We start from the raw sequence: 20,870 nt of genomic DNA, 5'->3' as shown, positions 1-20,870 counted from the left end.
TAATACAGATGACCGAAATCTTGGCCCAAGAGGTAGATTTTAAGGAGCATCTTAAAGGAGAAAAAAGAGCTAAAGATGCGGAGAATTTTAGGGAGGTAATTCCAGAGTTTAGGACATTGGCTGCTGAAGGCATGGCTGAAAATGGTGAAACGATCAAAATTGAGGATGTACAAGAGGCAAGAATTGGAGTGCAGATATTTTGGTAGACTGCAGGGCTGGAGGAGATTATACAACTAGGGAGGTTGTGGGAGAATTTGAAAATTTTATAATTGAGGTGTTGCTTAACCAGGAGCCAACAGCGAACACAAGGGTAGTGGGTGAACAGGATGAAGTGTAAGTTTAGGATACTGGCAGCAGAGTTTTGAGTGAACTCAAGTTTAGGGAGGGTGGAAAATAAGAGGCTGGCAAGGAGAGCATTTAATAGCTGGGTTTAGAGGTTACAAAGGCATGGAAGAGGCTTTCAGCAGTAGCAGACCCAAGGCAGTGTCAGAGATGGATGATGCTACAGAGATCGAAGAAGCTGTTTTTTTGTGATGGATGGATGTGTGATCAGAAGCTCCTCTCAGGGTCAAATTGGATGGCAGGTTTCGAGATCAGGTTCAGCCTCAGACACTGGCCAGGCAGAAAGACAGGGTCTGTGGCGAGTTAGTGGAGTTTGTGGCAGGGGCCAAAGACAACGGCTCCGGTCTTTCCTTTATTTAGTTGGAGGAAATTTCTGTTCATTCAGTACCTGGATTTTGGATAAGTAGTCTGGCAAATCAGAGGGAGTGGATGAGTAGCGAGAGGTGGTAGTGAGGTAGAGCTGGGTGTCATCAGTGCACACGTGGAATCTGATGTGTTTTTGGATGATGTTGCCGAGGGGCAATATGAAGATGAGAAATAGGAAGGGGCCAGGGGGAGATGCTTGGGGGGTTCAAATGTAGCTGTTGTAGGAGTGGGAAGAGAAACCATTGCAGGTGCTTTTCTGCCTTCCATTGGACCATTAAAATTTGAACCAGGTGAGCGCTGTTCCACCCAGCTAGAGGACAAGTGGAAATATGCTGGAGGAGGATGATTTGGTCAACCGTGGTCAATGGCCACAGACAGGTCAAGAAGGACAAAGAGGAATAGTTTACCATTGTCACAGTTAAATAGGATATCATCTTTTACTTTTTTTTTTTAAGGACTGTTTCAGTTCTGTGGCTGGGACGAAAACCTAATTGGAAAGTTTTAAATTTGGAGTTGTGGGAAAGAAGGGCACGGATTTGGAAGGCAACAGCACATTCAGGGGCATGGGAGAGAAAAGGGAGGTTGGAATTGGAGTGGTAGTTTGCAACGATGAAGAGGTCTAGGGTGGGCTCTTTGTGATGAGAGCAGATTTGAAAAGGAAGAGGACCCAAGGAAAGGGAACTGTTAACAATGTCAGACAACATGACAGACAGGAAGGAAATATGGGCGGTCAATAGTTTAATGGGAATAAGGCCAAGAGACCATTAATAATATAATTCCTAATGAGTGTGACCGGATTATGTTGAACTGAAATGTTACAAACTTCTTGGAATAATAAAAAGGGCTGCTGGCATTTTCAACTTCCCTGTTTGAATCATGTGTTTCCACATGATGGTGATGTCCAAGACAAGGTTTCTTGGGGAGAAAAATATCCAAATAAGGTTGCAGTCTTGGTTAAAAGATCCTGAAGAGGACTACAATTTCAGATTGTTTGAAGTGTTGGGATTATCTACCGACTATTACCCTTCACCAGACGCACTCCCTGTTGACCCCACCACCCTGTAGTTTAAGTAGAAACAACTGACTGCATTTTCCACCTTTTAATGAAGTGGGCAAAAAAAGTGGGCATGCTGCAAAAAAAAGTTAAGGTACAAGTACTTTTGCTAACCAAAGCGATCCACACAAAATGCTCCATTTTATTGCAGTCACTGTTCTGTGTGATTATTATAGAGCTGCCAATATTGACATCAAACCATCTTCATTTGGAGCTCTGCTGCAAGTTTTATTTAAAGCTTCAGCCATACTGCATTTCTCCTGGATATTTGCTGTATAAATTGAGTTACATCTTCCATAATGTTTTACAATGATGGAAAGTACATCAGTAAGCAAACTAAGTACCCAAACCCATGCAATGTAGATTTATGGGCAGATAACTCACCTTGACTAGACTAGAACTTGATAGACTCAAAGTTGTTTTTTCAGACACTGTACTTTCAGCACATGCTTGGCTCTTGAGCCTGGACCCTCCCTGCAAGAGCAAAATGCAAAGTAGTTACAATAGAAATTCTACTTTTCTACAAATATAGGCATAAATCTGCATCAGGTTAATTTGAACTTCATAAAATCTGTAGCTCTGTACAAAGCTCAAAATAACAAGTCATATATTACATAGAGATTACTGATGATCTATTTTGTCATGGGAAGAGCACATTAAGTTCATATCCCTGTAGTGAAGTTCTTGGTTTTGGCCATCCCATCAGAGGACACCATGCAACAGTGGCCACATGCTCCTCCACACTGACAGGAAATGGAAAAGGTCCTCTCATATATCTCTTACTAGATCACTGAAGAGAGGTAACACTAGAGGCTTTCAAGCTGGATCTAGGAAAGGAAACGTCATTATTGCCACTTGGCTTCCTGCAAAAGATGACAGCATAAGTAACGACCTTAGCCATCCTTGGAAACTGAAAGCTGAGTTCAAATACCTGCTTTAAATCCTGTGTGATGCACTGCCTATCACTGTTGAGCCAGAATATTAAACAGGAATACAGCACTCTGCCAGGTCGTAGCTGTGAATGGGGCATAGTGAAATAAAACAGCAAGGGAGAATTTAGCATGTAATACAAAGGAAGAGCCCTCCATAAATAAACCTATTGTTGTCAGTCAATTGCAGATGGACGAAGGGCAGTAGGAGGGAAATCCACAGCCTAGATCAAACTACAGACAGAATTTAATCCAGCCCGTTGCAGCAGGAAGCTTGGTGGCCGAGTCCACTTCATCGCAGGAGAGGCTGTGTGCTTATCTGCCAGTGGCGGGAAAACCTCCTGCGATTAAGTCAGATGTAGGAAGGGGACAATGCAAGAAACTCGCCCACTTGCAGGAGGATCTGAAACAGGCTTATTCATGAGCTAATTGACACCAATTATCCCCGAGTCCACCAGAATGTAGTAGTGCCGAAGGGATTAAACGGGAGTCACGCTGCTTTCCCATGCCTCCCGAAGGCTGCCCAGCAAACCCTGTTGGGTTTGCCAGCAGCTTACTGGAGGGCGATCCCTCATGGTCAGGCACTCAGTGCCCAATTGAAGGACCCGGCAAAAGGACTGGGGGAAATTGCCAAAAGCCATCCCCATGTCCTTGGCTCTGAGCCCCCTGCCCAATACACCCCCACAACCTCCTCCCCATGACCCTCATCCCACCCACTTGTGTCCAGGGATCCAATGGCAATCCTTGGTGAAGTCCCTGCACCATTACCAGCAGCAGCCACTGCTCCTGGTGGCACTGCCAGCAATGAAGAGCTGCCAACCTCCAATTGGCCAGCAGCTCTCAGTTGGTGGGATTTCCACTCCAGAGTGCTAAATCCCAGGGAAGGCCCGGCACTGGCCAGTTAAATGCCTGAGAGGCACTTAATTTGGTCAGGCCTCCCCAACAGATGTGAAGCAACATTCTCACCAGTTTTACAGCCAGTGGGTTGAAACCCCCATCGCCAACATTAAATCCGGCCCTACATTGTTTAATTGAGTACAGAAGCCAACAGAAGCACTAAGAGGAAGACCTGGGACAGGGGGAAAAGGTGGAGGGAAAATTAAAGTTATATTGAAAGCTTTTCGCCTCTTGTAGAATCTTCACATCAGAGGCAACTTGTCACACTTATGTACTTGTTAACTTAAAAGCTTTTGATCAGTCAATTCCTGCCAGAGTCACTCCCACAAACATTTCATGCTGATCAACTCAAATGAATTAAACATTCATCAGCCTATGAAAAAGCACATTTTTCAAAATAGTATCAGATAATATTGCAATCTTGAGACTAGTTTACAAAACCAATGATGCATTTATAAAACACCATTTCTGCCAAAATCTGAATATCTCCTTGTAGAATGCTCCCCAAACAGCATGCAGTTTTGTCTTTGTTACTGGTGAGTAGTCAATTATTGTGCTGAATTACTAATTCAATTCCTGTAGGTGGCAGTATTCTACCATTCCCTCCCCCCCTCAAAAAAAAAATCAGTACCTGCGCTGCGAGAAGCTCTTAAATCTTGGTCAAAAAATTTGGTTGGATAAGTCTGATTTAAATGAAGCAAATCTGACAGATTGGTAGTAACGTTAGGTCTGCTACTTTGTATGAAGTAAAAAAGGAAATAAGGGAATCAAAGAGAGGACATGAAGAAAGATTAGCAAGTAAAGTTAAAGATAACCCAAAGATGTTTTACCAATACATTAATGCTAAAAGGTTAGTTCAGGAAAAAGTGGGACCTATCAGAGATGAAGATGGAAACCTGTGTGTAGATGCAGAGGCTGTGGGAAGGGTTTTAAATGAATACTTTGTCTCCGTGTTTACAAAGGAAAGGGAGGATGTAGATATAGTAGTCCAGGAGGAACACTGCGGGATATTGTACGGGATAGTCATAAGGAGAGAGGAAGTACTCGAAGGATTGAAATCCTTGAAAGTTGATAAGTCACCAGGGCCAGATGGATTGTTTCCGAGGCTGCTGAAGGAAGTCAGGGAGGAGATAGCAGATGCTCTGAGGATGATTTTCCAATTTTCACTAGATACATGGGAGGTACCAGAGGACTGGAGAAATGCAAACATAGTTCCATTGTTTAAAAAGGGATCAAAGGAAATGCCAAACAATTATAGGCCAGTTAGTCTTACATCTGTGGTGAGCAAATTAGTAGAATCAATCCTGAGAGATAGGATTAACTGTCATGTGGAAAGGCATGGACTAGTCAGTGATGGTCAGCATGGATTTATTAAAAAGTCTTGACTCACAAATTTGATTGAATTCTTTGAGGAAGTGACAAGAAGGGTTGATGAAAGTAGTGCAGTGGGTGTTGTGTACATGGATTTTAGCAAGGCATTTGACAAGGTCCCACATGGCAGATTGGTCAGGAAAGTAAAAGCCCATGGGATTCAGGGTAATGTGGCAAACTGGATAAAAGGTTGGCTTTGTAACAGGAAACAAAGGGTAATGGTCGATGGATGCCCTTGCGAATGGAAAGTTGTCTCAAGTGGTGTTCCACAGGGCTCGGTGTTGGGACCCTTGCTGTTTGTGTTATATATTAATGATTGGGACGTGAACGTGGGGGACACGATTGGGAAATTTGCAGATGACACAAAGATTGGCCGAGTAGTGGATAGTGTAGAGGACAGCCATAATCTCCAAAACGATATAGATGGGTTGGTGGAGTGGGCGGTAAAGTGGCAGATGGATTTTAACATAGACAAGTGTGAGGTCATACATTTAGGGAGGTCAAACAGTTACAGGGATTACAAAATAAATTGGAATATACTAAGAGGGGTAGATGAAGTGAGAGATCTTGGAGTACAAGTACACAGGTCCCTGAAGGCAGCAGTTCAAGTGGACAAGGTTGTAAAGAAGGCATATGGAATACTCTCCTTCACTGGCAGAGGTATAGAATATAAAAGTAAGGATATAATGTTGGAATTGTATAAAACACTGGTGAGGCCACAACTGGAGTATTGTGTGCAGTTCTGGCCACATTACAGGAAGGATGTAATAGCTCTGGAGAGAGTGCAGAGGAGGTTTACAAGAATGTTGCCAGGGTTAGAAAAGTGTAGCTACGAGGAGAGATTGGATAGGTTGGGGTTATTTTCCTTAGAACAAAGAAGGCTGAGAGGTGACTTGATTGAGGTGTACAAAATTATGAGGGGAATAGACAGAGTGGACAGGATAAAATTGTTTCCCTTGGTGAAGAATTCTAGAACCAGGGGACATAGATTCAAGGTAAGTGGCAGAAGGTGTAGGGGGAACATGAGGAAGAACTTTTTTATGCAGGAGGGTAGTGGGTGTCTGGAATTCGCTGCCCAAGTTGGTGGTAGAGGCAGAAACTCTAAGCTCTTTTAAAAAGTACCTGGATCTGCACCTTAAGTGCTGTAATTGCAGGGTTATGGGCCGGGTGCAGGAAGGTGGGATTAGAAAGGGCACCTGAGTGTCCTCAGGCTGGCATGGACAAGATGGGCCGAATGGCCTCCTTCTGTGCTGTAACTTTTCTATGGTTCTATGGTATCTGTCCTTCATTCCCTTTTTCAGTGGGAAAATGACTTGCAAGTATTAAAGTCACAAGCCCACCATCATTTTGTTGCTGCCAGACCCTTCCTGCAAGATAAGTGAAATGATTCAACATCTATCAGAATTAACTAAAATGCAAAACCTCCTTTCTGTAGCAACAGCTGCTAATTTTTCCCTCATTAATTTACTCCCTTCCTCTCCGGAAAGAGCACAGCATAGCACAACCCAAACTGACCCTATCTAACATTTGCAAATCACTGTACAGAGATCAGAAGATCTTTATCAATTTGATCAAACATGGGATCTTAACCACATCTGCAAAGGAATAGGCATGACCTCCCTGTGAACCAAGGATGTAGAACTGTTAGCATATTGGGCTGAATGCAGAACAGCTCTAAGCCCGCAGGCTGAAGAAGTTGGGTTTAGTCCATTGTCTGCTGCTCCATATGCAAAATAAAAATGCTGCACATGTTGGGAATGTGAAATAGAGGTGAACAAAGTCAAAAGAGACAAACGGAAAGAGAGCGGAGCAGAACTTCAAGGTGTGTATTCCTGAAAGAAAAGTGGCAGTGAATTAAACACTAATACAAAAGCAAAATACTGCAGATCTGTCAGGCAGAAATGTAGAGAGAGAAAGTTAATGATGACCCTTCTTTTCCAGCTTTTTCTGTTTTCATTTCATTTCATATATAGTTGTTAATAAACACTGTTTAATAACAGCAATCTGGTTGGGGGTTTATACAGCTTCTATGAAAACAGTTTAGGAGTTTACAACGATTTGCCTTCTTCAAGATATTTTACTTCCAACCAAAAAACATTAAATGAAACTAAAGAGGGGATTTGTGAACCATTGATGATAATTGGAAGGGAGAGCAATGGACAGTGATGAGGCACTGGCAGACTGATGGATATACAACAAGGATCACCAATCAGACTCAGACATCTACAATCCCATTAATTGTACTTTATCCTGTGCAAAATAATGGTATTGATTATCTGCCATAACCATGAGGATTACCTGTACACTAACAAACAAATGTAAACAACAGCTGTTGCGTGTTTTGAAGGGGAAAATTCTGCCTGACTAACTTCTTTGATTTCTTTGAGAAAGTGACAAAACATTGATTTGGGGATCACTACTGCTTCTTAGTTAACATCAATAAATTGGACTCAGGTGAATTTGAATTGGCCAGATTGGAAGATGGTACCAAACTAGCAAGGGAGAGTGATTTGAAGCTTGCAGCTCAGGAATTAGAATAAACTGGATAAAATGTGTAAGTGGTTGAACAATAGCAGATGACATGTAATACAAATGAGTGTAAAGGGCGCACAAATTACCAATATAATTATTCCATGGATGGTGTTGAAAACAACGTAGGGCCCCTAACAGACATATCAACACTAAGTCCAACCAATTCAGCAATCAAAACAGGCAAGAGAATATTTAAATAAAAACAGTACTGGAAAAACTCAGCGGGTCTGGCAGCATCTGCGGAGAGAGAAACAGAGTTAACGTTTAGAGTCCAATATGACTACTTCAGAATGAGACATATTGGATGCAAAATGTTAACTCTGTTTCTCTCTCCACAGACGTGGACAGACTTGCTGAGCTTTTCCAGCACATTTGTGTTTTTATTTTAGATCTCTGGCACCTGCAGTATTTTGCTTTTATATTAGAATATTCAAATTCAAGGTTCTAACAGTAGAATAATAAAGCAGACATAAATGCAATCAAATTGTACAGTGCTGTAGTCAGACCACAGCTTGAATGCTGCATCTAGTTCTGGCCACTGAGACCAAGAGAAGATACTCAATTGTTGGCCACAGTGCAAAGAGCTACATGATTAATTTCTGGTTTCAAGGGTCTGGGTTATGAGGAACGACTGGTGCAAACTGGTGTTTTTCAACTTTGAAAAGAGGCACCTGAGGGCTGGTCTTAGAAATCTGTAAGACACTAAGTGGTATGAAGAAGGCAGATCCAGAAAATAACTTTCAATTAGTACAGGAGGAGATGCCACAGGTTCAAATTTGTAAATGGTAAATTTAGGGCTGCTGACAGGAAGCTCTTCATCTAGAGAGTGATGAATGTTTAAAATGGACTTCCAGGTTGAATTCTGAAGGCAAAAACCTTGGGAACTTCTCAGAATCACTTGGATGTTGCAATGAGAGGGATGCAAGTCATTCTATATGGATGAACTAAGACAAGTCAAAATGTCTTTCCACATTGAGGAGTATTTTAATTTGGTGATTAACAGGCATAATTAACTTGCAGAGGTGAGCTCTTCATAATCACATCAACACATTCCAAGTAAGTTTTCCGTAAGCAACAACAGGATACTCACCATTGATAAAATATTCTCCAGTGATTCTGCCAATGATTTTTTAGCCTTGATTTTGAAGTGGTCCAGTCTGAAGCGGCCTGAGAGGGATTGTTGTTCATTCAGATTTGAAGGCTGTGAGCAGCTTTGTGATGTCTGAAAAATAAAATACAAGGTCAGCGAAAACCACAAATTTTGATCCAGGGCAATCATTCCAAAGAGAACAGGATACAAAATGAATAAGTCCAACTTCTCAGCAACTTAAAATGAGGCATCCCAGAATGAACATTAGCTCACAGTGAAGAGAAATAGTTTGCTCTCTTCACAGAAAAAAATCAAAGCACTGATTCATGAAACGAAGCCACTGTGTTGGACACACAATACTTGGATTTGTTATTTTGTATTTAGCAACAAAGCAGTTTTAAGGAGTTTGACGCCCGAGATTAGGAGGACCTTGTACCTGCTTTGCGTCTCCATTGTGGATATGCAGCTTCTGTTTCTCTTCATACAACTGCCGCAGCATTGATAGAACCAGTTCATTTTCCTCCAATTCATTTTTTGGTTTCATTTTCTATGAGCAGACATTAGTTTTGATGAAATATTTTCAAATAATCGCAATCTACAATCTTCTCAACTGTTCAAAAATGGTTAAGACACTAAAGGGGTAAAAGCAACAGGTCATTCTTTCAGATCCATGTAAAGAGCAAGCGAGATGACCTAGTTATTTAAAATGCTGCATTGCTTCAGACAACATTTCCTCATTCCTCTTGACTTGACACAGAGTCCATATCCCGGGCATGCACACAGATAGTAGGAAGAGATCGGTAAGAAGAACTTTTGCAAGGTCAAAACAGTTGAGATTGCCCAAGTCTTGTCATGATCCATTGTATGGGCATTGTCATTATTTTACAATGGGAAGCCAGGCAGGAAATTGTTGAAATAGTGAAGTTCTGGGGGCAACAAGCATGGATGAGGATTTCAGCAACTTATGGGGTAAGATGGATATTAGAGGATGGGGCCTGAATCTCCACTCTAAGTTAAATAGAAAGATGGAGGTTGCAAATAATCTGATGCAGCCTTCAACAGTGAACAGGGAGGGGATGGGGTCAGTGCCACATAATGGCGTTATTCAAGATAGTAGAGTGTTGTGAGGCTCGTGAGTGTTGCTGACTCCTTTTACATTGCTTGCATTGATTTTCATTAAAGCTTTTGGAGCTAATGCCTTATGCATCTCTTGTTGAGAAACTAGTAGCTTTGGGAGTTCAAAGCCACTTTTTAAACTTACTCTCAGACTTTCATGTACCTTTTAAAAATATCAAACCTCTCTCTCTCTCAAAGGTGGATTGAGGCAAGGCTATACCATTACCACCCATACAGTTTGAGGTCTTCACTGATGATGCATTAAATGGTACCAGAACACTGCAGCGGGTAAGCCCACCACCATTTTAAGGGAAGTTAGTTCTGGGCAATAAATGCTGGCCTTGCTCACAATGCCCACACCCCATAAATGAGTTTAAAGAAGTTAAAAATGTAACAGTAAAACACACATCCTTTTCTTTTGCAGTTCTCACATCAACACTGAAAAGTCTAACGTTTATGTTTCACATTTGTTTAATAACTAGGACTTAAAATTACCTGAACCCCCTCGAAGATTGATCCTTGATCTTTGTTGTTAAATGTTGACAAGTGTTTCTGAATTTCCACTTTTGCTTTTGAAGGGTGGAGGCCTAGCAGAAAGTAAAAAAAATGAATCTTAATCATTAGAGTGCAACTGAATAGTTTTCTAGCACTGAATTCTCTCTTATTGAGACGGTGAAAAGACTTCTGTAAAATGTTATACGCCTTCTTTCAACATGATTTTATCCTTTGTACCCAACTCAACTCCCACTCAGATGAATGAGCTGTTATTCCAGGTAGAGCAGTAAGTAGAAATAAGAGGGTTTTTAAGAAATTATTTTCTGGGATGTGGGCATCGCTGGCAAGGCCAGCACTTGTTGCCCATCCTTAATTGCCCTTGAACTGAGAGGGGTTGTTAAATGTCAATCACGTTGCTGTGGGTCTGGAGTCACATGTAGGCCAGGCTGAGTAAGGACTGCTGATTTCCTTTCCTGAAGGGCATTAGTGAACCAGATGGATTTTTACAACAATCAATGTTAGTTGTCAGGGTCACCATTACTGAGACTAGCTTTATATTCCAGAGTTATCAATTGAATTTAAATTCCACCAGCTTCCTTGATGGGATTTGAACCCACATCCTCAAAGCATTAACCTGGGCCTCTGGATTACTAGTCCAGTGACTTAACAGTATGACCTGAATTTTTCAGATGGCAGGGTGTTGATTCCCGCCATCTGAAGAGTAGGTGGGGAATACATCCCTGCCGACTCCGAGTGCCCTGCAGCCATTTCATGCTCAAACAAGCGTTAAGTGGCTACAGACAGGACTTCTTCCCCTCACTCAGGAGGAAGTCCCACCTGAGTGAGCTGCTGGCCAATCTGATTGGCCAGTAGATCTCCAGTCCCTGCACCAACAGCGCTCCAGTGGACAGAAGAGGAATTTCAGGAGGACGTTGGAGCCTAAGACTGGAGTGCGGAGACCCAGGTCAATTCAAGCGGTCTCAGGGTGGGGTGAATAGGGAATGCCTGGGGAGGGGGGTAGTGGGTAAAGAGGGAAATCGGGGGAGAGGCTTGGGGTGGTGTGGTGGAGGGAGGTCCAGAGGCCGCCAGACCTTAAGAGCAGGGTGCCTGGCTTCAGGAGGAGTCTTCACACCTCCAACCACAGCTCCCGCTACTTCCCGTCTGAAATGTGACCGTGTAGATTTTTGGCCTTCCCCTACGCCAGCTCAAACCTCCTGCCAGCCTAGAAATTGAGGCCGGATGGGAAACGGCCCAAAAGTGGCCAATATTGGGCCTCAACTGAGGCAAGGGCAGGCTTCCAGTCCAAGGACTTACCCACCCCAGCGAAAATCATGGGACCCCAGAGAGTATCCCAGCCCTTCAATTTCACACTCCCCCCTTGCATAAAAATCCGCCAGTGATAGAAAGTAAAATTCTGGCCCAATTCACCGTCTCCCTAAATTATTGGTAAGGCAACAACTGTATGTATGCCAATTATAGAGTCAGATACATTGGAGGACTTAATTTAACCCAGCTACAGAAAGAGACCACAAGGTGTATTCATGTTTCAGGTCTTTCCATGGAGATAGTGGGCGCATTGGCTATAATATTCCAAAATTCCCTGGATTTTGGAAAGGTTCCGGTGGATTGGAAAAATGCTAATATAACGCCCTTATTCAAAAAGGGGGGATGCAGAAAGTAGGAAACTATAGACCAGTCAGGTTAACGTCGGTCGTTGGGAAATTGTTGGAATCCATTATTAAGGAAGTAGTAATGGGGCATTTGGAAAGTCAAAATGCAATCCATCAGAGTCAGCATGGTTTTATGTAGAGTAAATCGTGTTTGACTAATTTGCTAGAGTTCTTTGAAGATGTGACAAGCAAAGTGAATAATGGGGATCCTGTAGATGTAGTATATCAGGACTTCCAGAAGGCTTTTGATAAAGTGCCGCACAAAAGATTAATACACAAGATAAGATCACATGGAGTTAAGGGTAATATATTAGCTTGGATAGAGGATTGGCTAACCAACAGAAAGCAGAGAGTCGGGATAAATGGGTCTTTTTCTGGACGGCAAGCTGTAACTAGTGGGGTGCCACAGGGTTCAGTCCTTGGGCCTCAACTATTTACAATCTATATTAATGACTTGGATTCAGGGATAGAAGGTACTATAGCTAAATTTGCAGATGACACCAAAATAGGTGGGAAAGTAAGTTGCAATGAAGAAATAAGAAATTTACAAATGGATATGGACAGGTTAGGTGAATGGGCCAAAATGTGGCAGATGGAGTTTAACGTGGATAAGTGTGAGGTTATCCATTTTAGTCAGAAGAATAAAACGGCAACTTATTATTTAAATGGAGAGAAACTTCAGAATGCTTCAGTGCAGAGGGATCTGGGTGTCCTCATGCACAAATCGCTGAAAGCTAGTATGCAGGTACAGCAGGTAAGGAATAAGGAATAGAGTGTAAAAATAGGGAAGTGTTGTTGCAATTGTACAAGGCATTGGTGAGACCGTGCCTGGAATACTGTGCACAGTATTCCCCTTACTTGAGGAAGGATGTCGTTGCATTGGAGGCGGTTCAGTAGATTGATTCCAGAGATGCGGGGCTTGTCTTATGAGGAGAGATTGAGCAGTTTAGGCCTATACTCGCTAGAGTTTAGGAGGATGAGAGGGGATCTAATTGAGGTATATAAGATGCTAAAGAGGATAGACAAAGTAGACGTGGAGCGGATGTTTCCCCTTGTGGGGCATTCTAGAATGAGAGGCCATAGTTTTAGGCTAAAGGGTGGTAGATTTAAATCAGAGATGAGGAGGAATTACTTTTTTCAAAGGGTCGTGAGTCTGTGGAATTCACTACCTCAGAGTGCAGTGGATGCCGGGAGGCTGAATAAATTTGAGGAGATGGACAGATTTTTAATTAGTAATGGGTTGAAAGGTTATGGGGAGAGGGCAGGAAATTGGAATTGAGGCCGAAATGAGATCAGCCATGATCGTAATGGATAGCAGGGCAGGCTCAAGGGGCTGATTTGCCTACACCTGCTCCTAGTTTTTAATGTTCTTATGTTTTCAGTTTTTACTATGTGCATTAAAATAAATATCGAAATGGCAGAAATGGTCATTAATTATATTAGTTATTGATCCTGTGATAGGCCCAGACCAGAGCCTATTCTCCACAAAACGTGATTCTCAACCTTCAACAACCAGATCTGTCCATAACCAAGAGTTAGTTTACACGATTGAGCAGTGCTGGCTGGGAAAACATAGAAACATGGAAAATAGAAGCAGGAGTAGGTCATTCGGCCCTTTGAGCTTGCTCCACCATTCAAATGGCTGATCCTCTACCTCAACGCCATTCCTTAAAAAAAGGAAAGTTTAATTATCGCTTGTGGCTCCAATTGAAAGAAAGCCTTTGAAGACTGATCCCATGGGGTTGGCCCACAATATGATTCACCTCTTTACAGCTTGACCCTGCCATCTATTTTAGTCATTGAGTTGCCTCTGGCTGTGCATTTTTCTGCCAGCTTTAGGTGGGAACTGGGGTGTTCGGGTTTAAATGAGGTCTGGGATTTAAAATAGCCTAGGCCTCATTCTTGAAGTGGCGGGCAAACTTTCTACTCACCTCCGGACCTACCCAGAGTTATTATTAGGATCAATATCTTGTTAAAAATATAATAAACGGCTGTCTGGCAATGTTTGGTGAAGCCCAGAAGACCTGACTTAACTAAGAACCATGAAAACAAAACATTGAGAAAGCAATTGTTATTTTTGGGCGGAGAAGTGCTTTGTCCCGCCCTTATCAAATGGAAGTGGTACAGAGCGTGAGACACATGGATACAACATATATGTGGTGGGGCCATTGCACAGCAGCAGTTGCAGAGGGGGAAAAAAACAGGAAATCAAAAATGAAGGTGGTTTTTAAATACACTACCCTCTATCTTTTCACACAACTTGTGAAGGCAATTCATTGGACATCCCTCACACAGCTGAGCTTGGACCTTCATGTTTTGATGGACAGCAGCTGCAGTGAATGCTTGCTTCAATGTCAACATAATTTCATCGACCTGTGGGAGAAAGAATGGTAGCTGCTTTCAGTGGAAAAATGGAAATTCAGATCCACATTGTTTCATTAATTGGGTAGAATGAGAATAATGTAAAAATAGCTTAATCCTTCTGGAGCCTCTTAGGTCATAAATTATTTATTATGGAAAGCCATCAGAATAAACATTTTAATAGAGTAGTAATTAAAACTGGTGATCAACAGATGCCCATTCAAAAGTTCTGGCCACCAGTTGTGAGGAGTGCAATACATTTATCCCCCTTTCCTATATTTCATGCATCAAACTGAATAACTTACTCTATGTAAATGCAGAGAGGTCACAGTGGTTTACACACTTCAGGCTGCATTTTCCTCCACTATCACAACCGGAAAGTGGCCCATATAGCAGTGGAAAGTAAAAGGAAATCAGTGAGGCCTACTGCCCAACTCCTGCCTCTTCCGCCACTGCAGTTGGTTTCCATCCTTTCCCTGCCACAGACATCTTGACTCCCCAACCGCATTCAAAGAGGGGGGTGTGGGGGGTCAGCCCCCACCCCCCGGCCGAGAACCTGGCTGATTTCCCCACCTTCTGCCTCTATTGGCACAACCGCCAAGAACCACCAAAGGAAGGGTGGTAGTTAGGCCCTTAATAAGTGACATTGGTTCTCCTCTCTCTCTGATGCAGCACTAGCCTATTTCCCCAGTCTACAGTAGCAGGTCCACTTAGTGTGGCAGGGTTCCTGCTCTCCGTATTTAATGACCCCAGGGTCTACAGTGGAATCAAAGCTACAAGCAGTGGTCCCTCCCCCCCAACTCTCCTCAAAAACACCATCCAGTGTCAAACCAGCTCCAGAAGAAAATTCAGCCCCCTATGTTTAAAGTTTGCTTACATAATGGACACTTTACTCCACAAAGAAGTGGCACAGTATCACTTCCTTTTGAATGTAACACTCCTTCCTCGTCTCCCCTCCCATCCTTGATCACATGTTGCTCCAATTTTAATGCTCAGCCAGAGTCAGCCCTCAGCTCTACAGTCACAAGATGTTCTGGGGCAAATTTTCCCCTCGAGGCACCTGACAGGTGCTCTGCATTGGATATCCACTGCACCTGTTGCTAAGCTGATCCAGCAAAATTCCCTGGACCAGGTCTTTGGAAGTTGCAGGGCTGGTTCCTGGCCCCTCAATCTACTGGTTGTTGCGGGAATCCCAAAATGTCCAATGAAGGTGCTGTGGTTGGATGGGGTGTTGATTTTTTTTTTTCCTGCCTCCCACCTCACTTTCTTATGATTTGGCCCTTGAGAGAGGGGAAAGGCAGTACTCAAATTTGCCTGAAATGAAGCTGTACCCCCAAGTATCTTCAGGCTGATCCCAGATCCCCTGTTGACCCTCCAGTCTCCAGAGGGCCACAGCGCAACTCCTGCATCCTTGGAGCTCTCCGTTTAGGTGTCTCAAGGGCCAAATAATAAGAAAGTGAGGTGGGAGTCAGGAAAAAAAAATCAACACCCCATCCAACTTGATCTGCATCAACAATCTGAGCAGAAACCTGTTGCAGGTTCAGGCTCAGTCACACTGAATTGGGAAGTCCTAGAATAATGCTGTTACCCATTGTGAAAAACAAGACAAGTAGAGCGCTGTTACAAAGCGAAATACTGGAAACCTCAATCACCCCCTAACAATCTGTCCCTTCCTTCCATACATCTCTATGAAAGCGCAGGATATCCAACACTTGACCATCTTCACGTCCAAGGCCCCCAAATTCTCTTTTGCAGGTGAAAGGGTGATTTACACATACTTCTTTCAATTTAATATATTGTATTCACTGCTCACAATGTGGCTGCTCTTCACTGGGAAGACCAAACGCAGATTGGCAGGTTTTGTGGAACACCTCCGTCCAGTCCACAAGCATGTCCCCGAGCTTCCGGTAATTTTGCCCCATAACTTCCGATCTCTGGGTGGTCGTACCCAGAAGATGCGGTGGGGGAACTCCACGGCAACCGCACCCCCCCAACCCCATTCCCTCCCCAACCCCACCCCATCCCCCTCCCACCCCAACCCCCACCCCATCCCCCTCCCACCCCAACCCCCACCCCATCCCCAAACCCAACCCCCCCCAACCCCATCCCCCCCACCACCCCAACCCCATTCCCCCACCCCCACCCTATCCCCCCACCCCAACCCCATTCCCCAACCCCCCCACCCCAACCCCATTCCCCAACCCCCCCACCCCAACCCAACCCTATTCCCCCACCCCCACCCCAAACCAACCCTATTCCCCCACCCCCCACCCCAACCCAACCCTATTCCCCCACCCCAACCCCATCCCCCCACCCCAACCTCATCCCCCCAAGCTCCAGAAGTCCCCACGCAAAGACTGCACACGAATTGCCCAGGAAATTCAAAATCCAATGGGTAATTAAGCTGCATTGCGATACTCCGATTTAAATTGGAGACTTTGGATAGTTCTGACTGTCCTACCAGAATAGCTACCCAGAAAATATTAGAAGAATTAAAACCACTTCTAACTCCTAGGTAATTATAGTACTGACCAGTGACTACTATTCTGACCCTCCAACAACCCTCCCAAATCTCCAACGACCCTCCTGCCCCCACACACGCCCCAACTACCCTCCCGAGCCCCCGACTACACCCTAGCCCCCACTACCCTCCTAACCCCCACTGAGCAATCCTAATCCCTAACTGACCACCTGATCTCCCCCTACTCATCCTACCACCCCCTGCAACTGACCACCCGAACACCTGACACAACCTACCCCCACAATGACCACCCGTTCCCCCCTGACTAACTAGCAGACACCTCCCCACTGATCACCAACACCACCACCCCGCCTCTTGTAGCGCTCCAATGAAGCTTAACATACGCTCGAGGAGCAGCACCTCATTTTTCAATTCGGCACTTTACAGCCTTCTGGACCCAAATGGAGTTCAATAATTTCAGCTCATAATCTCGGGCCCCACTTGGTTTCCTTTTCTTTGTATGTTTCAGTCTGACTCTCAGTTTTGCTTTCGGATGGCAACTGTTCATCATTCTGCATTTCACACCTTCCCTAGACACATCTTTTGCTCCTTTACTTTACTCATTACCCCTCCCGTTGGCCTTGCGCCCTTTTGTCATTTAATCTCTTCTCTCTTATACCCCATCACAGACCTTCCCTTTTGCTCTTTTTCATCATCTTGGGAAAGACACACGTTTTCCAAAATGATATTGTTTTGCTTCATTCGGTGCTTAGAAAATCTCGGATCAATAAACGTGACCAAGGTTCGAGATTGCACAGCGGCAGTGAGCGAGCTCACCAACAGCAACAAACCCAGCCCAGGTCAACAGAGCAGAAGCACAGTTCTGAGCCGCTGTTGCGCTGCAGACTCAGTTCGTACACTGAACTGTTGGCTTCTGCAAACGGTGTTAGTGTGGAGCACGCAGCTCTGGCAGTTTGTGCCATAAGTATGGGCACGAGATGAAGACAGTTAAATGTCAACATTTCAAACACATCTCAGTTTGAGTTGATCTGTTGGTGAGATAGACAGACGGAGCTTTCTGTATCCAAGCTGAGATTTGTCTACCAGTTAAAGGCACTGGTTAAATTATTCATATACTGGATTGGGAGGGCAATCCGAGGACTTTTATAAAGTTTACTGTCACATCATATGCAGCTGTTGCCAGGTTTGATGCACTATTAACTCAGTCAGTGCAGTGGGAAGCATTGTTTTATTTGTTTTCTTCTGATCTTGGGACATTGAACATAACTAGTGTTGGAAGCCAGAATAAAACATTTTAAAAGTCCCCAAGGTGGTTGTTGCAGGGAGTGAAAGGAGAAACCAAAAAGAAATAAATATCAAAAAATTGAAAACAAAAACAGAATTACCTGGAAAAACTCAGCAGGTCTGGCAACATCGGCGGAGAAGAAAAGAGTTGACGTTTCGAGTCCTCATGACCCTTCGGCAGAACAGAGTGTTCTTGTTTTGGATTTCCAGCATCCGCAGTAGTTTTTTGTTTTTATCAAAAAATTGAATCTGGGGAATGCGCGGCCAAGGGGAGTGGGGTGAGATGGCGGGGTGGATGACAATTTGGGCAAATGAAGAAGCTCATTCACTCCCGCCATACCACCAGCTTTGTGTGACATCACATCCACCAATGTCTCTAGGAATATGTCCAGCCCAAGTTGGCAACCCAACCAGAAGGTGGCAGTGCAGGCAAACAGCAAAGAGTTGGTAGTCAATATTGATGCATTCCAAAGCAAATTCGATCAATTTATTTCAGAAAATAGCATCTTGTGATGCAGCTTCTGAGTAATCTGAGACACGATATTTAGTAAACAGAGCAATGCTTTGGGCTATAGATCCAAAGTCACTTTTTCTGACAATTTTCAAAAAATGATGTTGGATCTGTGGTTCCAAAACTTTCCAAAACTGCGATTTTCCTTACATCATGCCTGCAGACCAACTGATACAGATTGATTACAATGAATTGTCAACAACTCCTAATATCGTTGTATTATATAACTACCTGTATGGTGGAAGGCAAATTAGATGTACTTTGGTCTTTTAAAAAAAATCAAGCACCCCCCCATAATCCTTTAACAGCCACTTCAATGAGAAGAGTATCGCCTCATTTCCCTGAGGCTCTAGCAACAAAGTCCCAGCCAACTTGTTCTAACCTCCCATTAAATACAGCTTTTTATAACTGAGTGCGCTGGAGCTAGAGAGTGAACGAAGCAGAGCCCATAGCTACAATCCTTAAGTACAGTGGACATCAATGGATTTGGTTTCAGTGTGGAGAATGCACAGTAATAGAACATATACCAAGTTAGTATGTACAATTTGAAAAAAGACCAGAATCCTTCCAGCATTGAAGACAGCAACATACGCAGGAGAGAGCCAGAGAGCGAACTTGGTTGGAGAACGCACAGGAGACAGTGAGGATATAAAGAGTTAGCAGGGCTTGGTGCCTACATTTACCCAGGATAAAGGCCGAGAGCGAACCTGGTTGTAGAACGCACACGAGACAGTGACTTCAGCTTCAGCTTTAGAATGCCGGGTTTGAAGATTTTAAAAAATGTAGACTGGCATCACAGGAAAACCATAAGTTCATGGGTTGGTGAGAAAATGTTGTAAATTAGAAAAGCATATTATCTTTAAAGAAGTAGGTACTTATTTTTAAGTAAGAAACACTCGGAACAGGGTAGTAAAATTAAGTCAGGGCCAGTAAAATAAAGTAATATAAGAAAACCAAAGTCCATTAAAGTTACTGTAAGGGAAGTAAAGTTAACTCATGGTAGAGCATGGTCATGTGGAATGTGTGTCCTGTAATATTTGAGAAGTCACGTACACTGCTGGTGTCCCACATGACCACACGTGCAGTAAGTGCTGTCAGCTGCATAAACTTGGGCTCTGGGTTTCAGAGCTTGAGCAGCAGCTGGAGTCACTATGGTGCATCCACAAGGTTAAAAGCTACGTGGATAGCACATTCAAGAGAGGTGGTCACACTGCAGGCTAGGAGCATGCAGACAGAAAGGGAATGGGTGAACACCAGGCAGCCCAAGAGAACCAGGAAGGTAGTGCAGAAGTCCCCTAGGGTCCCGCTCGCTAATCGGTTTTCCGTTTTGGATACTGCTGAGGGCAGTTGATTCCTCAGAGGAGTGGAGTCAGAGCCAAATTTGTGGCACCACGGGTGGCTCGGCTATACAGGAGGGGAGGAAGAAGAGTGAAAGAGCAATAGTGATAGGGGATTCATTAGTTAGGGGAACAGACAGAAGACATGGTTCGGGCACAGTCAAGGTATATTCCGTCAAAAGGGAAAGGTAGGGCAAACACATCCAGAGCACCCTGGATGAAAAAGGAGATACAAATTAAAATAAAGAAGAAAAAAAGTGTGCTTATGACAGGTGTCAGGTAGAAAGTACAACTGAGAACCAAGTAGAATACAGAAGGTTCAGAGGGAAGGTGAAAAAGCAAATAAGAGAAGCGAAGAGGGATTAGGAGAAACGACTGGTAGCCAAAATAAAGGGGAATCCCAAAGTCTTACTATTTACAGAAGAGGGCGGTAAAAGGAGGAGTAGGGCTGATAATGGACCAAAAAGGAGATTTAGACATGGAGGCAGGGGACATGGCTGAGGTGTTAAGTGATTATTTTGCATCTGTCCTTACCAAGGAAGCAGATGCTACTGAGGTCACGGTGACAGAGGAGGAAACTCTATCACTAGAAGGTTTAAAAATTGATAAGGAGGAAGTGTTAGATAAACTGTTGGTACTTAAGGTTGACAAGACACTGGGACCGGATGAGATACAATCAAGGGTTTTGGAGGAAGTAAGAGTGGAAATTGCAAGGGCATTGGCCATAGTCTTTCAGTCTTTCCTAGACTCAGGGAAGGTACCAGAGGACTGAAGAATTGCAAACATTACGCCCTTGTTCAAAAAAAGGTTGTAAGGATAAGCCCAGCAACTACAGACCAGTCAGTTTAACTTCAGTGGTGGGGAAGCTTCTAGAGACAATTATTCAGGATAGAATTAGTAATCACATGGAAAAATATAGGTTGATAAGGAAGAGCCAGCATGGATTTCTAAAGGGGAAACAGAGTTTAACTAACTTGCTGGAGTTTTCTGAAGTGGTGACAGAGAGGGTTGATGAGAGTAATGCTGTTCATGT

The 20,870-nt window shown here is 43.7% G+C and overlaps 1 protein-coding gene across 6 annotated transcripts in view; it reads right to left on the bottom strand.

Annotated features, from left to right (window-relative positions):
- tbc1d1 (TBC1 (tre-2/USP6, BUB2, cdc16) domain family, member 1) overlaps positions 1-20,870 on the bottom strand; it is a 274,907-nt gene that overhangs the window by 131,916 nt on the left and 122,121 nt on the right. For all 6 annotated transcript variants that reach the window (XM_078546134.1, XM_078546135.1, XM_078546136.1 and 3 more), the window contains exons 5-9: positions 14,103-14,235; positions 10,193-10,284; positions 9,018-9,128; positions 8,582-8,713; positions 2,147-2,236 (exon numbers count right to left, since the gene is read on the bottom strand). In XM_078546134.1, the coding sequence (XP_078402260.1) occupies positions 2,147-2,236; positions 8,582-8,713; positions 9,018-9,128; positions 10,193-10,284; positions 14,103-14,235 (558 nt within the window). The remainder of the gene's footprint in view (positions 1-2,146; positions 2,237-8,581; positions 8,714-9,017; positions 9,129-10,192; positions 10,285-14,102; positions 14,236-20,870) is intronic.

The sequence above is a fragment of the Cetorhinus maximus genome, chromosome 1 (genome assembly GCF_964194155.1).
Source record: "Cetorhinus maximus chromosome 1, sCetMax3.hap1.1, whole genome shotgun sequence".
NCBI classification, from domain to species: domain Eukaryota; kingdom Metazoa; phylum Chordata; class Chondrichthyes; order Lamniformes; family Cetorhinidae; genus Cetorhinus; species Cetorhinus maximus.
This window is presented reverse-complemented; position numbering and strand designations above follow the sequence as displayed.